Below are 22,576 nucleotides of genomic sequence, written 5' to 3' on the forward strand. Positions count from 1 at the left end.
CAGTGAGAAGACTAATGAAGGAAGTTAATTTGAATGTTTGCAGACCAGCACGCCGTACAGAACTCCTCAGACATCACAGAGAAGCACGTCTTCGTTTTGCGCGAGAACATGAAAACTGGACCCACAGCCAGTGCGCTCGTGTGGTGTTCACAGATGAGTGACGAGGCACTTTACGAGCTTCTGATAGCCAAGAGTCAGTATAGCGGAGACGATAAGAGAGGTTTTCATCCATCACCACAACTCAAACGGCGATTTTCCATGGAGAGTCAATAATGGTATAGGGAGGTATAAGTTTGGATGCTCGTGTGGTGTTATTTATCGTAAGTAATGACTTAAATTTGATCAGGTACGTCGAGGAAATTCTCCAAAAACATGTTCAGCCCTATAACAGGTTTATCAGTGATGAAAGATTGCTACTAATACACTTTAACGCACGTCCGCATGTCGTACGAAGCGTATAAGAGTACCTTCAAGAGGTTATTATTGAAAAATTGGAGTGGCCAGCTCGTAGCTCGGATCTTAATCCTATAGAACACATCTGGAACATGCTTAAAAAAAACATAAAATTCGATTCCAACCCACCACCAATGTAAGATGAGCTTAGAAAAACAGCTAGGGCCGTTTGGTACACTATAGCTCAAGTGGACATCAAAAATGTATTCTAGAGTATGCCAGAAAGGATGTAAGCAGTGTTTCAGGCAAGAGAAGGAAACACCCAGTAATAAAAGATTGAATTTTTTTTATGGAAACGCTTTTTTCTAATTTTTGTGATTTTTTAAAGAAATCATTTAAAATTCACAGGAAAAGCGTAAATTCTTGTTTAATTCATATCTACGCTGTAGAACTTCTTATAAACTTCCAATTATTACTAAAAGTTTGTAAACACATTACATTAACTAGTGTTGATTAAATTTTTATTGAATTTTGTAGTAGAAAAGAAATAGTGTAATTTTTCGCAGAAATTTGAAGTGGCCAAGATTCCGTGCCGGTGAGTGTACTTACTGTTCATTAACAATTATTCACTATCACTGGTTTGCTACATCTGATTTGTTTCAATAACAATAATAATTTGTTACAAGACGCACCTACGTTTCTTTCAGGTTTTTTTCCATCAAGTCAATTTTGTTGAATTATAAATTTTATAGGAAATATTTTCATAGTACAATATAAATACTATAAAATATAAATCACTTCACATCGTGAATTTTTATAAATAAAGGATTTGAATTCAAAATAAAAAAATGCATGCGTTCTACAAAATGCTTCCTGTTTTGGCAATAAATATACATACTATAACATTTCATTATTTGGATAAAAAATAAAAATGTATGTATGAACTACATACCTGATAGTTGATACTACCGCTCTACATTTTATAAGTCTCTTGGATTTTTGGTTCAATATTTAAATTTTTATGTAAATTTTTATAACCGAGACATAACTTCATTTTTTTTATTTGATCAGTGCTAAATGTTTAAATGGAAATGAGTATTTGACCATAACCTATTACATATCACGTATTATAGAGAAGAGTAAATGACGAAGATGGAAAAAAGAGATTGTGCATAAAAGAGTCGACGATAAATTAACAAGATAAAACGCAAATCTTTTAACAAAAAGCACAAAAAATGTGTATGTTATGCACGTTGCATACCAATTACCAACATATTAGAGAAGACATGCAGGCAGACTGCAGCCCGTATTGGTTGATTAAAGTGTTGCATGCACAATGAAGCTTTAAAGATAATCCGATTTATCACTCAAATACGTTGACTTTGATATATTATTGTACAGACAATATAGAATTTATTTATATTTGTTAATGGCATAAAAATGTGTAAACATATTTTGTTGTATTTCATAAAAACTCGTTTTACAAAAGCAATCGTAAAAACAGTGCATTTAAAGATATTGATACAAATCTAATATTAAAAAAAAAAATAATGTTCAGCGCAAATGAATACTAAACAGTTTAGGAAAAACAATAACATCATACACAAATCTGACAATGACGTGATTTGAATTAAACAAGTTACTTGCTAATTTTCACAAGCACGTGAACCTACGTCGAAACTGTGTCCCCACTTACAAGCTATTAACATATTATTCATAATAAGAGTTCACCAAAATTTACATTGAACGGCGCTTGCCTTTGTCTCGGTTTCGTAAATATGTTTTACATAAACACTTTGACATGCAAACATTTGCCAATATATTGACCAGTAAATATCACTTCGATATTAAACGTAACTTCCTAAATCATTATAGTTAGGTTTCCACAGTTTCCAGAGGTTTGACACAGGTCTTAAACCTCTCAATATCTCGTATATTTTTAAAGTGTATGAGAGGATAAACCAGAAATAGCATCAGCATTTATGTCGGGGATCCATATTTAGTGCAACGTGCAGTAACCTGTCTGAGGCACAGTTTTTACGAACAAACCTAACGTGCTGAATCACGATATATTGCACAGGTATAGATTATAGAACTAGGGATAACAAGGAACGTTTGAGCTGGTTTGTGCAGATTATTTGCTTCTTTAACTATGTCATACACAGTTAGGACGAAAAACTCTTGAATATTTTTTATTACAAGTACATATTGACAAATCTAATAAAACTATCACACGAACTTATTATAGTGTTAATTTTACACGGATTGGGAGAGCTATATGTATAAATTCATATGTAATACATAATTTAAATTTATGAATGGCTTTTATCTTCGATATCAAAATTTTTGTTTGCCTAACGATTATGTCAATACAAAATATAGTGTACTTAATTATTTTATTAACCGACTTCAAAAAAAAAGGAGGAGGTTATCAATTCGGTCGGTATGTTTTTTTTATGTATGTACACCGATTACTCCGAGGTTTCTGAACCGATTTACGTGATTCTTTTTTTTGTTCGATGCGGGATGGTGTCGAATTGGTCCCATAAAAATTTTATTCGGATAGGCCCAGTAGTTTTTATTTTATGAGCATTTTTGTCTGTATTTGTAAATTTTGCAAGTGCAAGTTTGAAGTCGGTCGTTTTTAACGCAGTTATCACTTGTTTTTTTAAAGTGCAATTGTAGGAAAAGATCAATACTAAAAAATAGTCCTATATATACTACTCATATCAATGTTGATTCTATGTTTAATTTAATAAATTATTACAGTATTAACAATGGCAAAACTCGTATAACCTCAAGGAGTTCTATAGACGCGTAACAAAAAGAGCATCGTAGAGAAAATTACTGAGCATAAAGAAAATATGTACCTATGTACTTTAGTAATTAATGCATTCCGTTGATACTATAAATAAAATAGAATGACTTATTTAAATGAAAGTGTACCGGTATTATATTTTATTATGGATGAGGAATGAGTAATGGGTGTTGTTTTTGTTTCAGCTGGTGCTATAAAATATTCAGTACTTACGTAACATTAGTACATTAATTTTATTGTATCACATAAACCTATTTTTATGGGTAATTCCATATGCACTGAAATTAAAAAATAGATGTTGATTAATGATTATTATTATCCGTTTCTGGAATTTTATCAATATCCAATAGTAATTAAAAAGTCTAATAAAAAGTTACAAAGCTACTTCTCGAAAAATTACAAACTACTCGTGTATACATACATTCATATTTTGTACAAAATTGTAACCATTCATTCACTATTTTCCATGACAATTTGTTGGTTTATTCAACTGATAAATTTTATAAGTAGCAACAAGCAACTGATGTACCTTTTATATGAAAAACTGAACCTAACATCTGTTGCAAAATGTTTATACAGACTGAAGAACCACCACAATAAAAATAATTTGTTAAATTTTTTGCCACGGTACCCTTCTACAGGACGTGTGAATTTCTATAGAATTTACGGTTACGGTTAAGTTTATCTTATCGCTGCATTCACGATAATAACATTATATTGTCAATAAAATATTTTCAAGTGTAAAATATATAATTGTGTACGTGTGTATGCACGACGCGTTGAGTGGGGTTCGGCTTCCCTGACCTTCGTCAGTCCTTACGCAACACGGGGCTACCAGACACAAGGACGGATATCGTCTACTGCCAAGTGCCAGCCAGCGCCCGGCACACACTCCTCGCAAGTGCCACACCTACCAACCCACTAAAGGGTGGGCTTCAATCAACTGACTTATAAAATCACTTGCTCTACATTGCGATGTATAATTTACAAGTGGAAAAGTTTAAATTGCTATTTTCCGATTGAAAGGAATGAATTTCATTCATTAAAACATTCTCGTCTTGTGCATTCAAGGTGTTTCCGAGTTGGTGACTAAATGCTTTTAGCTAAAAGTGGTGACTAAATATTAAAAAAGGGTTAAGTATTTCTTTATATCGAAATATGTTTTACCTGCCATATTCATGCATCACACACACGCTGGTGACTACTTGATGGAAATTATTTTCATATTTCTTCATCTTTTGAATGAAACGTTTAATGTCACAACTTTCCCTCATCTTGATGGAAATTTTTAATCAGTTTTTATCTAAATTAATTGATAAGATAAGACACTCCCGCCTAGGAAACACATGTATGTGTCACATAAGTATCCGCACAGTGCTATCGTTATATATAGTCTTTTATCAAAGCGTCTCGGAAATAAACCGAGAATGACGACGTACCATACTAAACAAACGTCTGACACTTTGTTTATTGCTGATTTCAGGACACAAAATACGTCATAAGACACCGGTTAACCGATCAACTTATATGCATAGAAGGATGCAAATAATGTTAGGAAGAAGCATTCTGACTTAAGTATGATACACTAAAAGATTGTCCCAATTATCCTATCGGTGAATATAATAACGCGTGCGACAAATGCACAACAAAGAGCTCTTTATTAATATCAACTGTAGCAGACTTTCTTCGGAGGAGGGGCGACCGTCAATCCGTGCATTCCATACAAGAACGTTCGAGAACGCTAGCTGGCCCTGCTGGCGCATGGCGCTAGTAATATTCCACTGGCTTTTTGAATTCGACACGTCATGTGTGTTTGTGAATGTATGTATGTCTGTTAAAACGTCTTTGTGTGAATGCGGAGCGTACTGCACGGTTAAGGACCAGCAGAGGCGATCGATGCTCGTTCGGATGATGAATGATGTAACGCACGTAAAAAGAAGCTTTGATATTTATTGCAATACACAAGGCAGGCGATAAACCAATACATAAGATCTCAACGATAAACAAGCAATAATATTTAATTTATTACTGGCCAACGACGGAGTGATATTATTGTTATAATTTTTAAAAAGCATTTACTCATCAGAACTCACTTATCAAACCTATCTATGAAGTAGTAACAATTGAATTATTATGTGAAAGGTCATAAGAACAGAACAGAATAACCAGAACGAAATCAAAAAGTGTCTCTACCACTACTAACAATTCAAGCATATCATATTATGAAGATGAAATAAAGCAAATTCAACTGTTAACGCGTTTTAAAAATTAAATGAAAAGAACAACGTATCTTCGAAAACATAAAAATGTGCAATACCGACAATGAATTGTTGAACTCACTTAATAAAAGATGTATAAACAATTTAGAAATATTGCATGTGTCCATCAATTGCAATAAAGATAAATACATTGGTCGAGTCACGCGCGCCTTTAAAATCCTTTCGGTTTCTGGACGTGTCTGACGTATTGCGTGTGACGAAACGTCTCTGTGTGTGTAGAGGCGGGGCTGGCCCACGCCAACTTTCGGCATCTATGCTCTATGACGAATATGAAGGTATACCTATATTCTAAAAGTTCAACATGCGCACGTGACGTAGCTCACGCATTGGGTATTTTTAGCCCCATGTGCATTATGAACGACGACGGAATACATGAAATAGCGGGAATTTCATTGAAATATTATGAAACTTATCGAACGATTTTCAGTACATTTTTTTCAAACCGGTTTTCCATGTGGTTTTAACTGGTGCTTTGATAACATTATTTTCATAATATGACATCATAAACAATTTCTTTTATATTTTATTGTGTGTCTATATCTCTCCTTATGTTATTTAGGATAATATTTTAATTAAACTTCCACTACACTGATGGAATCTCAAATCACAAGTCCAAAAATAATATTTTATCCCAGAAATACGAGGGGCACTATCGCAGTATTTTCAGTCACATAGTAGGTATATCGCGATATTCGAAAATCCTGAAGTTCAATACGACCTAACGGCTAGCACGCGAGTGGAAAGTTAGTCGAACATCTATACATATCTATATCTATACATATAATAAATCTGTAGAAGGGTCAATTCTGTACATTGAAAATATTGAAAAAATAAATACCAGGGGGTGTTACTGGATCGATACCAAACCCAAATATGTGATTAAAAAATTTTTTGTCTGTCTGTCTGTCTGTCTGTCTGTCTGTCTGTCTGTATGTGAAGGCATCACGTGAAAACTAACGGTTGGATTTCGATGAAACTTGGTATAATTATACCTTATTATCCTGGGCGTAAAATAGGATACTTTTTATCCTGGAAAAATACGTAGAAAAAAATTAAACTTAATTTTTCAGTTTTATCCATAGACGTTTTTCTGTAGAACCGCGAACACACGTTGCGTATTATTATAGGCCTAGCCGTATTTGGGTCCAATAGATATTTATAAGATGTCAGAGTTACTCAAAATGGAGAAATAAACCATCCACGCGAAGACCGACATCCGCGCGGACGGAGTCGCGGGCGAAAGCTAGTATTATAATAAATCTGTAGAAGGGTCAATTCTGTACATTGAAAATATTGAAAAAATAAATAGCAGGGGGTGTTACTGGATCGATACCAAATCCATTAAAAATGATTAAAAAAATTTTTGTCTGTCTGTCTGTCTGTATGTTCAGGCATCACGAGAAAACTAATGGTTCGACTTCGATGAAACTTGGTATAATTATTCTTTATTATCCTGGGCATAAAATAGGATACTTTTTATCCCGAAAAAATACGTAGAAAAAAGAAAATCTTAACTTTTCTTAATTTTTCCGCGCGGACGGAAGCTAGTAAATTAATAAAAATTGCGGTTGCCAAAATTTTCCTTAAAGGCCGTAAAATGACGTAGGTAAGTAATAAAACTACACACACCATTGCAGGCGTATACAATATTACGAGATATATTGTTCCAAATAAGAAAACATAAAGATTTTAATCTCTGAGTCTGTCTCTTGATTGTTCAGCTGAATATAGCGGCGCATAACAAGATTGGCCTATCATTCTATCCAAGCAATTGAGTATTGCACGCATAATGTTTAACAACGCAGATCTCGTAAGTGGCATATTCATGGAAACGTCGCATACAATATATAATCGTAAATCACTTCTAAAAATTGAATTGAGACGAAAAAAAGATAAACGGAAAATACTTCGTAATAGTTACATACATATACTTTACACGTTACATCGAATACATTTTCAGTCACAGTATTTATTTGCAATACGTTTTAATGGCAAATGAATGTCGCAAAACCGCATGGGTATTTAATTAAGCAAATTTTATTATTTACAATCATCAATAGCAGGAACAGCACAGACGGGTTATTGTAAATTTGCCACAAAGTTAATTCGTCACGTTTTAAAAACTCCATACATTGAAAGTAAATTCGTCACATGCCTTAAAAAGTATGTGTAAGTTCGTCACAGGTATATTCGGGTTATTGTAAATTTGCCACAAGTAGTAAAGTACCGCCAGCAAGCAAGGCAAGTGAATTATACCTTTCAGCCTGCGATGAAACCAGCAATATAATGATTTACATTTTAATATTACAGTCATCATTCACATAAGGTAAATTCATCAATAACATAAGGTAAATTCATTATTGAGTCAAATTGATTTGCGCTTTTTAAAAGTTTGAAATGATTTTTTATGTATTAGAATTTTTATTTTTATGGAAAACGAAAGTTGACTTATAAAAATAATTAATGTGATTTTAACTGTGATTTATTAATTGTCATGATCATGAAACGCGCTAGTCTGTTTGAGTTTTGATTTTTATTTGCTTTGTGTTTTTCTAATATTATAGGATATGATTTAAGTAAAGTAAGAGCAATATCTTTACTTGTTAAAATAAAAGAATAATATTTTATCCTTATTTTTATAGGATTGTTATAAATATTGTAGAGCCGCTTTTAGTTCATTGCATTTAAAAAATATTTATAGAGAGAACTGTGATTCTTACGATTAGGTACCTATGTAGAATAATATAGATGTTAAGTAATATTTTTTATAACTGTTGTATATTTTTAGAACATTCAGGGTGTAAGTGACAGTCTTTCGAAAACTTTGACCATGGACTCAGGTCATCTTTCTGAGCAACTTTCCCAAAGAAACCATATTGCGGAAATGAAAAAAAAAATTCGGCTTCCCATACAAAATTTTCGAGTGAGATGCTAATTTTGTATGGGAGGTTGAAATTTTTTTTTTATTTCCACAATATTATGCTTTCTATGAGAAAATTGCTCAGAATGATTCCATGGTTAAAGTTTTCGGGAGGCTGTCCCTTACACCCTGTATACAAAATAGGTGAAAAATATTTTATCCTTATTTTTATACGATTGTGATAAATATTAGTTATAGTGAAGTGAAGTCCCATGTCCCCAAGTGGGGTAAGGGGCAGATGCATTACACATCTGTTTCACTGATCGATTTTCTTTAGGGACAAGTAGGTGATCAGCCTTCTGTGTCCTGCCAGACCGAGACATTTTTTTTTCTTCGTCTCCACCGGGAATCGAACCCAGGACCCCTCGGTTTTACGCTCACGCGTCAACCACTGTACCAAGGAGGCAGTCTAATTAGTTATAGAGCCGCTCTCATTTCATTACATTTTAAAAATATTTATAGAGAGAACTGTGATTTTTTACCATTACCTATGTAGAATAATGTAGATATTAGATATTTATTAAGTAATACTCTTTATAATACTCTTTACAAAATAGATGTTCCTTGGTTTTTAGCAAAATTTATCTTTGTTATGCTTTTCCTTATGTTTTTACAAAGTCCATCGCCATCCAATTTGACTGTGATTTTTTTACATGTAAGGTTGAAAATCTAAAACTGATTAAGAAATAAACATTTTAAATTAATTTATTGTTTAATTTTTTTGCTATCTGTACTTAAAATAACGATGTGACGAATTTACAATACTTGATATTAAATCGTGACGAATTAACTTTAAAAAAATAAAAGTGTGGCAAATTTACACATACTTTTTTAGGTGACGAATTAACTTTGTGGCAAATTTACAATAACCCGAACAGAGGGAACAGACACATACGTAAATCCTTGGAGACACGTATTTCGTAAAACATGACTCATTAAAAAGGGGTGTGTCTCGTCGATCGTTATCATATTAAAATAATAATTAAAATTGATACGAGTAAATGATGACCATTTATTGTCTTATCTATACTAATATTATAAAGCTGAAGAGTTTGTTTGTTTGTTTGAACGCGCTAATCTCGGGAACTACTGCAACTGGTCCGATTTGAAAAATTCTTTCGGTGTTAGATAGCCCATTTATCGAGGAAGGTTATAGGCTATATATCATCGCGCACGACCAACAGGGATTGAGCCACGGGGGTGACACCGCGCGGAGCAGCTAGTTTTTTTATATGAATCTAGATAAGTGCACAAAATAAATCTATCAGTAAAGAAACAATTGAATGTTACTTAGATAATATACAATTTGTTTTATCGTCATTCCATTTAAAATTTTAATTTACTCATGAAATGTAATTAGACGGAAAATAACGAAGTAAGTATGTAAACTATGCACTGTTTTTCAATTTTCATTCAAATTAAAGCAGAATATTCAACTATTGTTTCCAATTTACGTATTTGTTTGTAAATTGCCGTAATAGGTACTAGATAAGATAATATCTATATAATGTTGCGCATAAATGCAAGAGAGAAATGTTTAACAAAAAAACCTTACATAAAATTTATTTATGGTGAAATAAGAAAAAAAAAAATTATTTATGGTAAAATGTTAAACACAAATACATTTTGATATGTTGTACATGGTAAGTACTACGTTTACTTCCAAAACTTAAATCTCATATTGGTAACTGGCGGTGAAACTGTAATTAACTAACGTGTAACTCAAGGTAAACAACGAAAAAGGCAAATTATTTCATGAACACAAAACTAATTAATACTTAATTGTTGTTTAAAAAAAACCGGCCAAGTGCGAGTCGGGCTCGCGCACAAAGGGTTCCGTAGCAGCAAATATAATAAATTACAGTTAAATCAACCTATCTCAAAAACTATAAGAGATACTTTGATCAAACCAAAAATCGTTGAAAGAGTTAATTAGCATGCATCACCTCTATTTTTTTTAGAATTTTATACCCCGTAGTTATAAAAATAGAGGGGGGGGGACATACTTTTTACGACTTTGAGAGCTGATATCTCAAAAACCGTTCACTTTAAGAAAAATGTTTTTTAGAAAACTTTATATCATTTTAAAAGACCTTTCCATTGATACCCCACACGGGTATGTACATCGAAAAAAAAAATTTCATCCCTCAGTTACATGTATGGGGGGCCCCACCCCCAATTCTTTTTTTTACTATTTAGTGTCATATTTTTGTAGCGGTTCATACAACACATATTCCCATCAAATTTCATCACTGTAGTACTTATAGTTTCCGAGTAAATCGGCTGTGACAGACGGACAGACGGACAGACGGACAGACGGACATGACGAAACTATAAGGGTTCCGTTTTTGCCATTTTGGCTACGGAACCCTAAAAAATGGAAGAGTTAAAAGATATCGCATAATCTATACTAATATTATAAAGCTGAAGAGTTTATTTGTTTGTTTGAACGCGCTAATCTCGGGAACTACTGGTCCGATTTGAAAAATTCTTTCGGTGTTGGATAGCCCATTTATCGAGGAAGGTTATAGGCTATCATCACGCTACGATCAACAGGGGTGAAGCCACGGTGGTGAAACCGCGCGGAGCAGCTAGTATGTAATAAATGTACATAATCATTATCCTTGTTTAGACTGTTTTAATTAATTAAATGCACAACTAAAAATGTATCACAATGAAATGCGTATAATCTTATAAAAATGAATCGCAAAATGTGTTGGTAAGCGCATAACTCGAGAACGGCTGAACCGATTTCGATAATTCTTTTTTTATTATATTTCTTGAAGTACGAGGATGGATCTTATGTAGAGAAAACGTAAACATGTACCACGGGCGAAGCCGGGGCGGACCGCTAGTTGAATATAAATTTAACGCAAAATAAAATTACATGTTCATTAATTTTAAAGATATACGTATAGGTACCTACTTAACATTATGAGTTAACCCGTATATAAAAAAAAACCATTATTAGTATTAAAATAGGAGTTACCGTATCCGTAATATTGTGTTGATATATAAAACTTCTATAACATATTTTTCTAAGTAGCTCTTATTCTGTTTCAGGTTTCAGAATTAATAAATCAGCTACATATTTCATTTCGTCAAAAAATTAATACGGCTCTCCAAGGTTGTAAAGACGCGGGTTGAAGGTCTTGATTTTAATACATATATTATAATAAAGTTTATTAAAAAGTACATTCTAAGAGATTTATTTTTACCCTACATATTTGATATATTTTTTTAAATCAATAAATCTATTGTATTTTTTCGATTTATCATATTTTATTTTAGATAATATATTTAGAATATTTGTTCGGTTCATAATATTATTATGTTTAATGCTTGACTTTTGTGTTCTACTTACATGTGTACTTACAAATATATCATGGTTACGTAGGTATTATTTAATATTAAATACCTCAGGCTTTACCTCAATTATATAAAAAAAATAAAAAATAAAAAAATATTTGCATATTTTCCCTGCTAGGATAAATATGACTAACATAAAATTAAGGTAAATCCCTATTATAACTTCCCGTACCAAGAACTATAAGAATTTTTTAATCACTAAGTATAAAATAACCATTTGAATCTAAACAATTTCTACGAAATACCAATATTTCTTTTTTATTCGGAAAATCTGCACCGCATTTTAATTTCTGTGAACATTTACGCAATGACTATAATTATGTTTTTAAAATATATTAAAAATATTAATTTTACCTTAAATTTGATTTGATGAAAATGTCAGTTTTGTACCTACATGAAAAATTGTAAAACTGTTCACTGGTACCTTGACTATTGAAAATATTGTAGAGAATATCTAATACATTATACAAACATTCGAAGCTAGATTCAGGTGCAGAGTTGATGGAAATCCGTGTGTGTGTGACACACATGAAAAAGTGCACGCTCACAAGTACAGTCGGTGAGTACGCTTACACGGGGGGCGCGGGGGCGAGTGGGAGGGGAGAGGGCGCCGACGCGGAGCTCTACCAACTTCCTATAAAATACTGCGCTGCCATCTGCAAGTTTCAATAGATAACTTGAACTCTGAAGAAATCGGTACGCGCTGCCAACATTTCGTTTGTTGATCATATTTAAAAAATTGAATGTTGTGCACCCTTGCAGGGCTACGGCGCGAAATAGAAAATTTTCTTGAATGAACGTTTTATACGATTGAATAAACACGTATACATTATTTTCAGTTATAATTGTGTCATTCGAGGTGTAATCGGTTTGCGAACGGACTTGCATTGATAAAGTAAACGACCTTAAACACTTTTTAAAACTAGTAATAGTGATGTGTATTATTTATTTGTGAAATTCTGGATTCTAAAGACTTATTGAGATTGAATCAAAATACTGTTATTCATCAAAGACTATATTATCACTTCGACGTTCCTTGACGAAAAAAAGAGTAACTTCCTGAAATCTACTCAGAGAAGACAAGATGAGCTTCAATAAGAATAATCCTAACCCCATGGGGAAGATCATGGGGTACCTCAAACAACTGTCCACCGAAATGGTGAGTAAATATTTACAAATATTTAGTTTAGGCTGAGACATTATTACTATTAACTTAACAGGAAGACGAATCACATAATCTAGGGACTTTAAAAATATTCTTGAAATTCAGGACCGATCTGATCGCGAAAATTCTGTTTCATTCAGAAAGCTCTGGAAAGTTATTACACGGCGCAGACTGCCGGCTCGGACAAGCGGTCGATTTCCGAACCGTTGCTAAGCAACGGCTATATAAGCAGCTTCAAATCAAAGCTCTTACAAACAAACAAATAGGAATTAATATCAACAAGTCTTCAAAAATTACTGACCTAATTTAAATGTAAAAAAGAAATGTAAAAGTTGAAAAACTCTTGACTGCTCCGAAACATAAATTTTCATTGAGCATGTTTGTGCATGTGAATAGTTTCTAAAACACACGATTTGCATAATTTTATTGACTTGATAGAAAAATATGACATAAGAGCACGATCGCGCTCTACCTGACCGGCCTTGCAATGTCAGCGAGTTGTACGCAACAGGCGACTGAAATGAAAAAAAAAAAGAGCTAGTTTAGCAACTCTACATTGAAAGCGATAATTTGATAGGACGATATTTAAATTTATGTAAATCTCGAAATGAAACCTTATTAACCATTGAGTCTTTCCGTATACAATTTACGATTGGCAAAAACATGAATAAAAATTGCATCAGTGGCGCTACACCGCATGGAAACTTGCCGACCGGCGCGGGCGATAACAATTAACGAGCGAAAGTGTTGGCACTTAACTGAGAACGTGCTTCGCTACAATTCCTATAGATGGCACTATTTAAAATTATGGTCGGTAATCAATTTTGATAACGGATACATTAAAATCAGGAAGAGTGACACGTGCTAACCCACTTTAAAATATATAAATATGTAAATAATTAGGTTTGGATTTATTAACAACTTCATTTGAATTAAAGATTTGACATACCATAGTATTTATTGCTCAATCGTTTAATATGTAAGTATCAACATAAAAATTTTTTCGCCTTGACCTACCATTAACGAAAAACATAGGTAAACAAACTTGACCCATAATAATTCATGTGAATCTATGTTGTAACAACCATTATGAATTAGCCACTATTTAAATGATAAAGGCAAGGGACTCGGTTATGGTCAAGAAGAAAAATGTACATCGTCAAACTTTGTTCAACCACAAGGGGTGCTTTTAATGGCACTAATAATAGGTACTTTTTTTTTAATTGCTGACATCATCAACTTACGGAAAAATAATAATTGTTGTATATTGTATTGTAATTCATATCAGTTCTGGAAGACCCGTGAAGTCATTAACTTGTATTATTATTTGTTTATATAAGTCTTATTTACACATGTTTCCTCCACGTGATTTCAATATGTTAGGAGGTCCAAATATTTGACATAATTAATATTTAGACAAAATATAGGTAACAAAATATTTGTTGGTCAAATCCTGTGGAGAAACCTGTTTGAACGTAAAAAAACTTAAAAATAGGGCAACTATGTCGATGAAGAACACATGACATTTGATACAATGTCAACAAACCGTGTTGTGTTTAATGACGTCGATTTTTCATTTTATTTTTTATACAAAAATGGATGAAATTTAAGGCTGAGAAAAATTACAATACATTTCTTAATGAAGAACTTAAGGTAATAACGGGGTAAAGGGAAAGATATTACATACCTATTATTAAAAATGATATACAATGAATAAATAATAATAATAGAAGAATATCAAACTGAAATCGCACGTTTACATTTTTTTTTTTATAATAAAAAATAAAATAAAATAAATATATTTTTAAATTGTGCGCCCGGTGTCGACGTTGTTTATACTAAATATTTTATAAACACCTTATACGTGTTTGACAGTAACAATCCGATAACATCAACAATCGATTCAATCGGAACCACAAAACGATGTTCATTATTTGCACATTCTAGGACCGATAAAGTTGTATTTTCTTTAGTCTTCGTCAAAAGTCTGGTGATTCTATTATGTCTCAGAAAAAAATAAAATTCTTAGGAAGAGGGTCAGGGTGGCCGTTATACACTGAAAGGTTATCAGCGGCATGCTAAGACCATAGTATCAACACTTAAAGTGGTCAATAAGCAATATTCCCGAATTGACCTCAAAGATCTTAAGTTCAAAACTCTTATCGTCTTGACTGACTACGTACATAAGATAGTGATTGTAATAAATGGGACGTGTTTGCGGATACTGAGGGCAGTATTTGTTGTCTATCAAACCCGTTAAACCAATCAATTGTAATATTAATTGAAATTAAACAAAGGGTAGGAAAAGAGAAGTTTCCTTCGTAATTCATAAAATTACCCCATAATAAAGTTGATTTTCATTAAGTTCTATTTCTTTTCAGGGTGGAAACGAGCCGAGCCGTCGTGGCCAAAACGACGAGGAGCGCTTATATCGTACACGTGGACCAAAGTACGCTCGAGTTCCATCAAAACCCACACTATCAGCTTCTACAACCTGTACATCATTGGCCACATCTTGCGGATCCCAGGGAACCCTTGCTCCTAACTACGCTGCTATCCCAGAAAACGTTTCGACGGAGAGCAGCAGCGAAGACGAGCAAGATTCGTTTGAAAAAACTCGTCGCCATTTTCAACAGCTTCGTCAAATAAGTTTAGGCAACGAATTTAAGTACAAAATGGAAATGGAAATTAAAAGTGCAAAGGAAGAAAATCTGCGCAATTCAGTGCCATATGTGAAACAACTAAGCACGGATGGGAATAAAGTTACTGATTATGCAATAAATGGAGATGGACCACAGTTTGCACCAGCTACTCAACGCCTGTATCTTTGGACACAGGTTTGTAACTTTTCCAATACTCATTGTTGGCCATAGTAAATTTCAGGTATATAAGTAATCCATACTAATATTATAAATGCGAAAGTAACTCTGTCTGTCTGTCTGTTACTCAATCACGCCTAAACTACTGAACTAATTTTCATGAAATTTGGTATGGAGATATTTTGATACCCGAGAAAGGACATAGGCTACTTTTTATCTCGGGAAAATGACGCAATCCCGGAAATCCCACGGGAACGGGAACTATGCGGGTTTTTCTTTGACTGCGCGGGCGAAGCCGCAGGCGGAAACCTAGTTAAAAATATTTCTTTACTTGTTTCTCGAAGCTCTGTTCCGTTGTAAATTTCAACTATTAATTAAGCACAGACGATAAAAACGCAATAAAAATTGTGCATATTGTGTGCGACTAATTTTTTAATCAGTCACAAACAATTCTTTCGAAGTTCTATTTCATTCTCGACGATGAAATTGTGTTCATCAACGTACCATTTATATTTGTACCAACGCGTAGTAAGTAAATATAATAAAACAGGCAAGTTAAAAACATAAACATACTAGCTTACCGCCCGCGGCTTCGCCCGCTTTCTCTAAAACGATTTGATATTTAAACTATCCTATCTCTCAAGTTGGATCGAATTGCACATGGTGTGCGAATTTTATTATAATCGGTTAAGTGGTTTAGGAGTCCATTTAGGACAAACATTGTGACACGAGATTTATATAATATTATATATTATATTATAAGATTAAGATAATAAATAACATAATAAGTAACCTCTCAGGGATAAAATAAAAATTATCTTGTTTTTTATACAGTATTTTTCAGTAGCAATTGTTGACGACAATAAGTGTTATTTTAAATCTAACTCTCTCGCTCTTTCTTATATCTGATTAAATGACCTAATTAAAATTTACTAGAATTACTATTTCTACGAATTGAAGGAATATTTTTATGACGTCAGCCCCTCAGTTACTTTACTTTGCAATAAAGCTAGAAAGTAGTCCGACGCTAAGTATATTTGTTTACTGAAAGGCAAACCATAAAATACTCATGAACTTCAGAAAAGCTCACATATTATTACAAAAACAAACATAGATAAAAACTGTGCAACGCCCACGAAAGCTCAGAATTTTTCAAGCAAGGATGAAGAGTTGACGCTGCGCTGTTTTAGAAATTTTAAATTCTTACGAATATGCATATAACATTTCAGGTTAATTCTATATAAGTGTATATCTTCCAAGTGATATAAATGTTAACATACTTTATTTTATTTACAGTTATTTGCTGCATTGGCTGTTTCAATGGGATCCTTGATTGTTGGTTTTTCATCCGGTTATACCTCTCCCGCTTTGCCGAGCATGAACCAAACTCTTCATATGACTAACGAAGAGGTAAATATTAAATTGAATAACTTAAAAAGTGTAATAAAGCTAAAAAAATAAAGTTCATAGCTAATATAAAATTTTTGATTGTTACAGAACAGCTGGGTGGGAGGCTTGATGCCTTTAGCAGCATTACTTGGCGGTATATTGGGTGGCCCGTTAATAGAATATCTAGGAAGAAAACGGACAATCATCTGCACTGCAATTCCTTTCTTCATAGGATGGATGTTAATTGCTAATGCAGCAAATGTAATGATGGTCTTTGCTGGCCGCGCATTTTGTGGCATATGCGTTGGTGTCGGAAGTCTTGCGTTTCCAGTATACCTCGGAGAAACAGTACAACCTGAAGTTAGAGGCGCTCTCGGACTACTGCCAACTGCATTTGGTAATACGGGTATCCTACTTGCTTTCTTCGTCGGCACATACTTCAACTGGTCTCATCTAGCATTCTTTGGAGCGGCCCTACCAGTGCCATTCTTTTTACTTATGATTGCTACACCTGAAACTCCTCGCTGGTATTTATCAAAGGGACGAGCTGAAGATGCTAAGAAAGCTTTGCAATGGCTACGCGGAAAAAACACTAACATTGACAAAGAATTAAGAGACCTCACACTATCACAAGTAGAATCAGACCGCAAAGGAGGAAATGCTTTCGGCCAGTTGTTCACAAGAAAATATATGCCAGCGGTTCTTATTTCTTTGGGTCTTATGTTGTTCCAACAATTAAGTGGCATCAATGCTGTTATATTCTATGCATCCACAATATTTAAAATGGCTGGAAGCACAGTTGATGAAAATGTATGTAGTATTATTATTGGTGTTGTAAACTTTGTATCTACTTTTATTGCAACCGCTATCATTGATCGTCTCGGAAGGAAAATGTTGTTATATATTTCGTCAGTAGCAATGATCTTTACTTTGGTAGCTCTTGGAGCATACTTTTATATAAGAGACGTAGGAACTGACGTCAGCGCATACGGATGGTTACCACTGGCTTGTCTTGTAATATATGTTCTGGGATTCTCGATCGGCTTTGGACCTATTCCTTGGCTAATGTTGGGTGAAATTTTACCATCAAAAATCCGTGGTTCCGCCGCATCGATGGCGACAGGTTTCAACTGGACGTGTACATTCATTGTCACAAAAACATTCCACAATATTATTGCAGTTATAAACATGTATGGTACCGTTTGGTTATTTGCCGTTTTGTGTATAGTTGGGCTATTCTTTGTTATATTTTTCGTACCCGAGACGAGGGGTAAAAGTTTAGAAGAAATTGAAAAGAAATTAACCGGGGGTTCAAGGCGAGTTCGTAATATTAATGGTAATAAACAGATGCAGCACGCGTAAATTCACGGGAGATTTAGCAACGTTATTGTGGAGTTAAGCACATTCCAGGCCATTCCGGCACTGTATTTTTGTGAAATGATGTGAATGCTGTGTTATGTAGGTATAATCGGGTGGAGAATCTGCAAAATGCTCACGAGTAACTTTACTCAATGTGTTTGCCGATGCGTATGAAGACTGATTTGGATTGTATTTAAAGAATCATTTAGTGTGTAAATATAGTCAACATTAGCTATAGTAGTTAAATAGTTCCTTTATATTTAATGATCTAGCTAACGAAATTTGGTTTTCTTTTCAAGAATTAAGTGTGTAAGTGAATTCAATAGGTATCAATAAATTAGCCCAGTACATTTCATAAGGTACAAAATAACAATATTGTATAACGAAATATTAAGTTAATCTCTAGATTAATAAAGATCTGTAATAAAAGCATTACTCTTATCATGACAAATTAGATTATTAACCAAATTATGTATAAAATATAAATATTAATTAATTGTAGTTTAGTTTGCACTCTATGGTTCCTTCGTAGAACGATAGAAATAATCTTATACATATTATAAATGACTCCGTATATTACAGAGGCAATATTTATTTGTTATTTTTATTAAAAAAATATTTGATATAAATGTATTTTGTTTTATTTTCTATGAAACAATCCCTACACAAAGTCGCTTTCTCTGTTCCTATTTCCCTATGTCCCTTTGTATGCTTAAATCTTTAAAACAACGCAACGGATTTTGATGCGGTTTTTTTTAATAGATAGAATGATTCAAGAGAAAGGCTTTAGTATATAATTTATTAGGTTTTAGACAAAGCGGGCGAAGCCGCGGGCGGTAAGCTAGTCTCTTATAAAGGATAAATAATTAAGAAAAGAGCGCATAGCTCTTTTCGAAGAGTGCCTATCTTAGTATTTTCATGTAATAGTTACTAGAATATAAAAAAAAAAATACTTATAGTACTTGTCCCAATATCTTACCAGCCAGCCAGCCAGACAATTGTCATTTTTGTGCATGTAATACTGCAAAGCTGTCACATATTATACATGTGTAATAATACCTGTATAATCCTGTATAATATGTCTACATATTATACAGGGTGTCCCAGGGAAGTATACTATAAAGCGCGCACTAATCACGTAAAAAATACTTAAACGTATAAATAACGTCAAAAATATTTTGCTAAATTTTTCCTGAAAATCCATGTTTTCTTTTCTAGCTTCGCGCAACCGGCATATACCGCTTCTCTAATGTGAGCATTTTGTCTATGCAAACATACGATAGTTCACGAGTTGGTGGCAACGCTGGGCGGGTTGCTTGTTATGGGTGTACGCTGTACACATAGAGTTTTAAGAATTCATCTATTTGAAAAAAAAATGCGTCTGGAATTTTTTAAGTATTTTTTACGTACTCAAAGTATGCAATCTATAACCTCCGTTGAGCTTAGTATACCAACCCCCTGTATATTATAATGAAATGAATAGCATTATCAAGATTAAAAGTATATTTAATTGTTGCTGAACTATATTAAAATAATGTAATAGAAATGAAACAATAAGAACGGAAAATTTATTTTTAGTATTTAAACCAAAAAAGTACCTTTTTTTAAGCAAGGTGGTCGGAAAATGTACAATGTACATCGATTAAATCTATATACTAATATTATAAAGCTGAAGAGTTTATTTGTTTGAACGCGCTAATCTCGGGAATTACTGGTCCGATTTGAAAAATTATTTCGGTGTTAGATAGCCCATTTATCGAGGAAGGTTATAGGTTATATATCATCACGCTTCGACCAACAGGGGTGGAGCCACGGGGGTGAAACCGCGCTGATCACCTAGATTATCCACGAGTAATATAGGCTATATATTATCACGCTAAGACCAACAGGAGCGGAGCCACGCGGGTGAAGAGATAGTAATATATAAAAAAGCCAGCACCAAGCCGGTAAAAATGTGTAGGCAATTGTAATTTATTTAAGGAACTCATTTTTCACGTAAGCGTGTAATTAACCATACTAAAATGTAATTCGTCTATTATTAAAAATTATATATACTTATAGATATATTGTTTTTATCGTTTTGTATGCACATATAGAGTATGGCCGCCAAAAATTGTACATTCAAGAAAAAAAAAATGTCCTTGTCATTTTATATAGCACCAGATTTTTTTATATAGTAATTATGGTAGTTTTTAAATAGTTTCAGCTTCACTATGTTATATTTATCATTATATTAATAATTTAAATTAATTTTGAGTGCCTTTAACAAGCTCAATATTTTTTTTTTGAAATGCTTATTTTCCTTTCCATACTAAAATCATGTGTCCCACTTAGTCATCTCACACTTTGAAGTCACAAAATTATGCAAAAATCTATTGATACCTGTAAAATTTTGGTATTTTTAAATTATTCTGTAAACTTGTGGATAGTTTTAACAAGTTCTAATAAAAATAACATAAAAGAAATTAATATAAAACTCACTTAAAACTATGTCTCACTTTTTTTCACGAATGATACTTCACGCACGGTTACCATAAAATAACACCCTAAATAACTAGATATCCAAGCCACAAAAATATTTTTAAGTAGTGACAACACCGATTTACATGTTGGCCAACCTTTAGTAAAAAAATCGCCATTCTGTTACTGTCAAAGTTAATCGAAAGGTAGTCGGCATTTTTGCTTCGCAACATTTTAATAATTTTGAGTGAGAATTATGCAAGGTATAGGTCTACCAGAATCTGATGGCATATTTATATTTAAGAAATAAAAGATTTTCATGTGGCAACTTATTTGACAACTATCAAATTGGTTGTCAAATTATTTGTCTTTTTTGCAGTTGATGAATAATTTTTAGGATTTTGTCTAAAAAATCTTCGAAAATGTTGAAAAAGCCGCTGCGATCACAAGCAAGAGGTGTTGTTTATAATGTGTATAGAAAAACATTTGATGAAGAAGGGTCCAACACATCACAATTTTCAATTTTGAAAATTTAATGGGTAAATTGGACTTAACCATTTTGATACTATAGATTAAAAAGTATTATATGTAGGTAACTATAATATTGTTTGTTGATAAGAATATAATTTTATGAAAACTTATTACAGGAGTTTCCAATACGGCTATTCTTCAAGTCCAAGCTGTCCAAGTCAATTTTATAATGTGTGTATCTCTTAATACTTACGAAAATAAACATTTTTATTTTATTTAATAAAAAATTATGAGCAGTTTTGATCTACATTATCATTATAATATCGATATTTTCACATGGCATACTCGTAATGAATATACAGATATAGGTATATGTAAATAATAATATGTATTACCTGTATAAAAGTAATATGTATAATTGTACCTATATTATACATGTAAGTATATACCTACATAATATTAAGTGGATATCTCATTATTAAGTACAGTATTGTCCACTTATGTAATGTGACTAATGATATTGAGGACAAAATAAAAAATAAGCAGTATCAAGATCATTCAGTCCATTTTCCCTAGGGTTGCACACTCAAAATTTTGATTTCCATAATTGCCATCAGATTCTGGTTTACCTATAAGAATACAAATTTACTATATTATTTAAATTATGTGTGTAGCTTTAGTGTTCTAGTAACAAATCAAACTATGCGGCGTCTTATTACTACAATACTTTGGCGAATAAAGGCTTTTTAGGTTATGTCCAACCATATTTTTATTCACGAATGATACCATGTGTTACTATTGTGTTACGTAACATCCGTGAGCGGCTCTTAGGGGTAGTACTCACTAGAGAATCTAAAGTTAAAAATTTACTTTTTTACATAAAGAGAACCCACTTCAAAAACTATCATGTTTCGGAAGTTAGTAACTTTTTTACTATAATAATTCGTATTCGTAATTAATATCATAAGTTGTGAATGATTTTTGCATTTGTAAGTATTATAGAAATACAAAATTTGAGAAATAAAACTTTTTCTTTAATATTTAAATTTGTTTTATTGAGTTTTAAAGTAATTTAATCAAATAATTTAATTAACAATATAAAACAGAAATGTAAAAAAAATCTCCTGCATTATT

At 32.8% G+C, this 22,576-nt stretch overlaps 2 protein-coding genes across 3 annotated transcripts in view; one reads left to right on the forward strand and one right to left on the reverse strand.

Moving 5' to 3' along the window:
- Positions 1 to 22,576, reverse strand: part of LOC123696790 (RING-box protein 2) — a 40,437-nt gene that overhangs the window by 5,558 nt on the left and 12,303 nt on the right. The gene's annotated exons all lie outside the window — the stretch shown is intronic.
- Positions 12,444 to 19,140, forward strand: LOC123695488 (facilitated trehalose transporter Tret1-like). Of its 2 annotated transcripts, none has more exons than XM_045641390.1 (4): positions 12,444 to 12,938; positions 15,326 to 15,781; positions 17,060 to 17,173; positions 17,261 to 19,140. In XM_045641390.1, the coding sequence occupies exons 1-4, from the start codon at positions 12,864 to 12,866 to the stop codon at positions 18,512 to 18,514; spliced, it is 1,899 nt and encodes a 632-aa protein (XP_045497346.1). In that variant the 5' UTR covers positions 12,444 to 12,863; the 3' UTR covers positions 18,515 to 19,140. The 2 variants fall into 2 exon arrangements, with proteins under 2 accessions (XP_045497346.1, XP_045497421.1); XM_045641465.1 differs by lacking the exon at positions 12,444 to 12,938 and adding an exon at positions 15,151 to 15,242.

Source organism: Colias croceus, chromosome 1 (genome assembly GCF_905220415.1).
Source record: "Colias croceus chromosome 1, ilColCroc2.1".
Lineage (NCBI taxonomy): Eukaryota > Metazoa > Arthropoda > Insecta > Lepidoptera > Pieridae > Colias > Colias croceus.

Bases quoted from the DNA above. Each gene is read 5' to 3' on its own strand.
- LOC123695488 (XM_045641390.1), top strand. From the start codon at position 12,864: ATGAGCTTCAATAAGAATAATCCTAACCCCATGGGGAAGATCATGGGG. The intron at 12,939-15,325 runs GTGAGTAAATAT...ATTTCTTTTCAG, and splicing joins AACAACTGTCCACCGAAATG to GGTGGAAACGAGCCGAGCCG. The intron at 17,174-17,260 runs GTAAATATTAAA...TGATTGTTACAG, and splicing joins TTCATATGACTAACGAAGAG to AACAGCTGGGTGGGAGGCTT.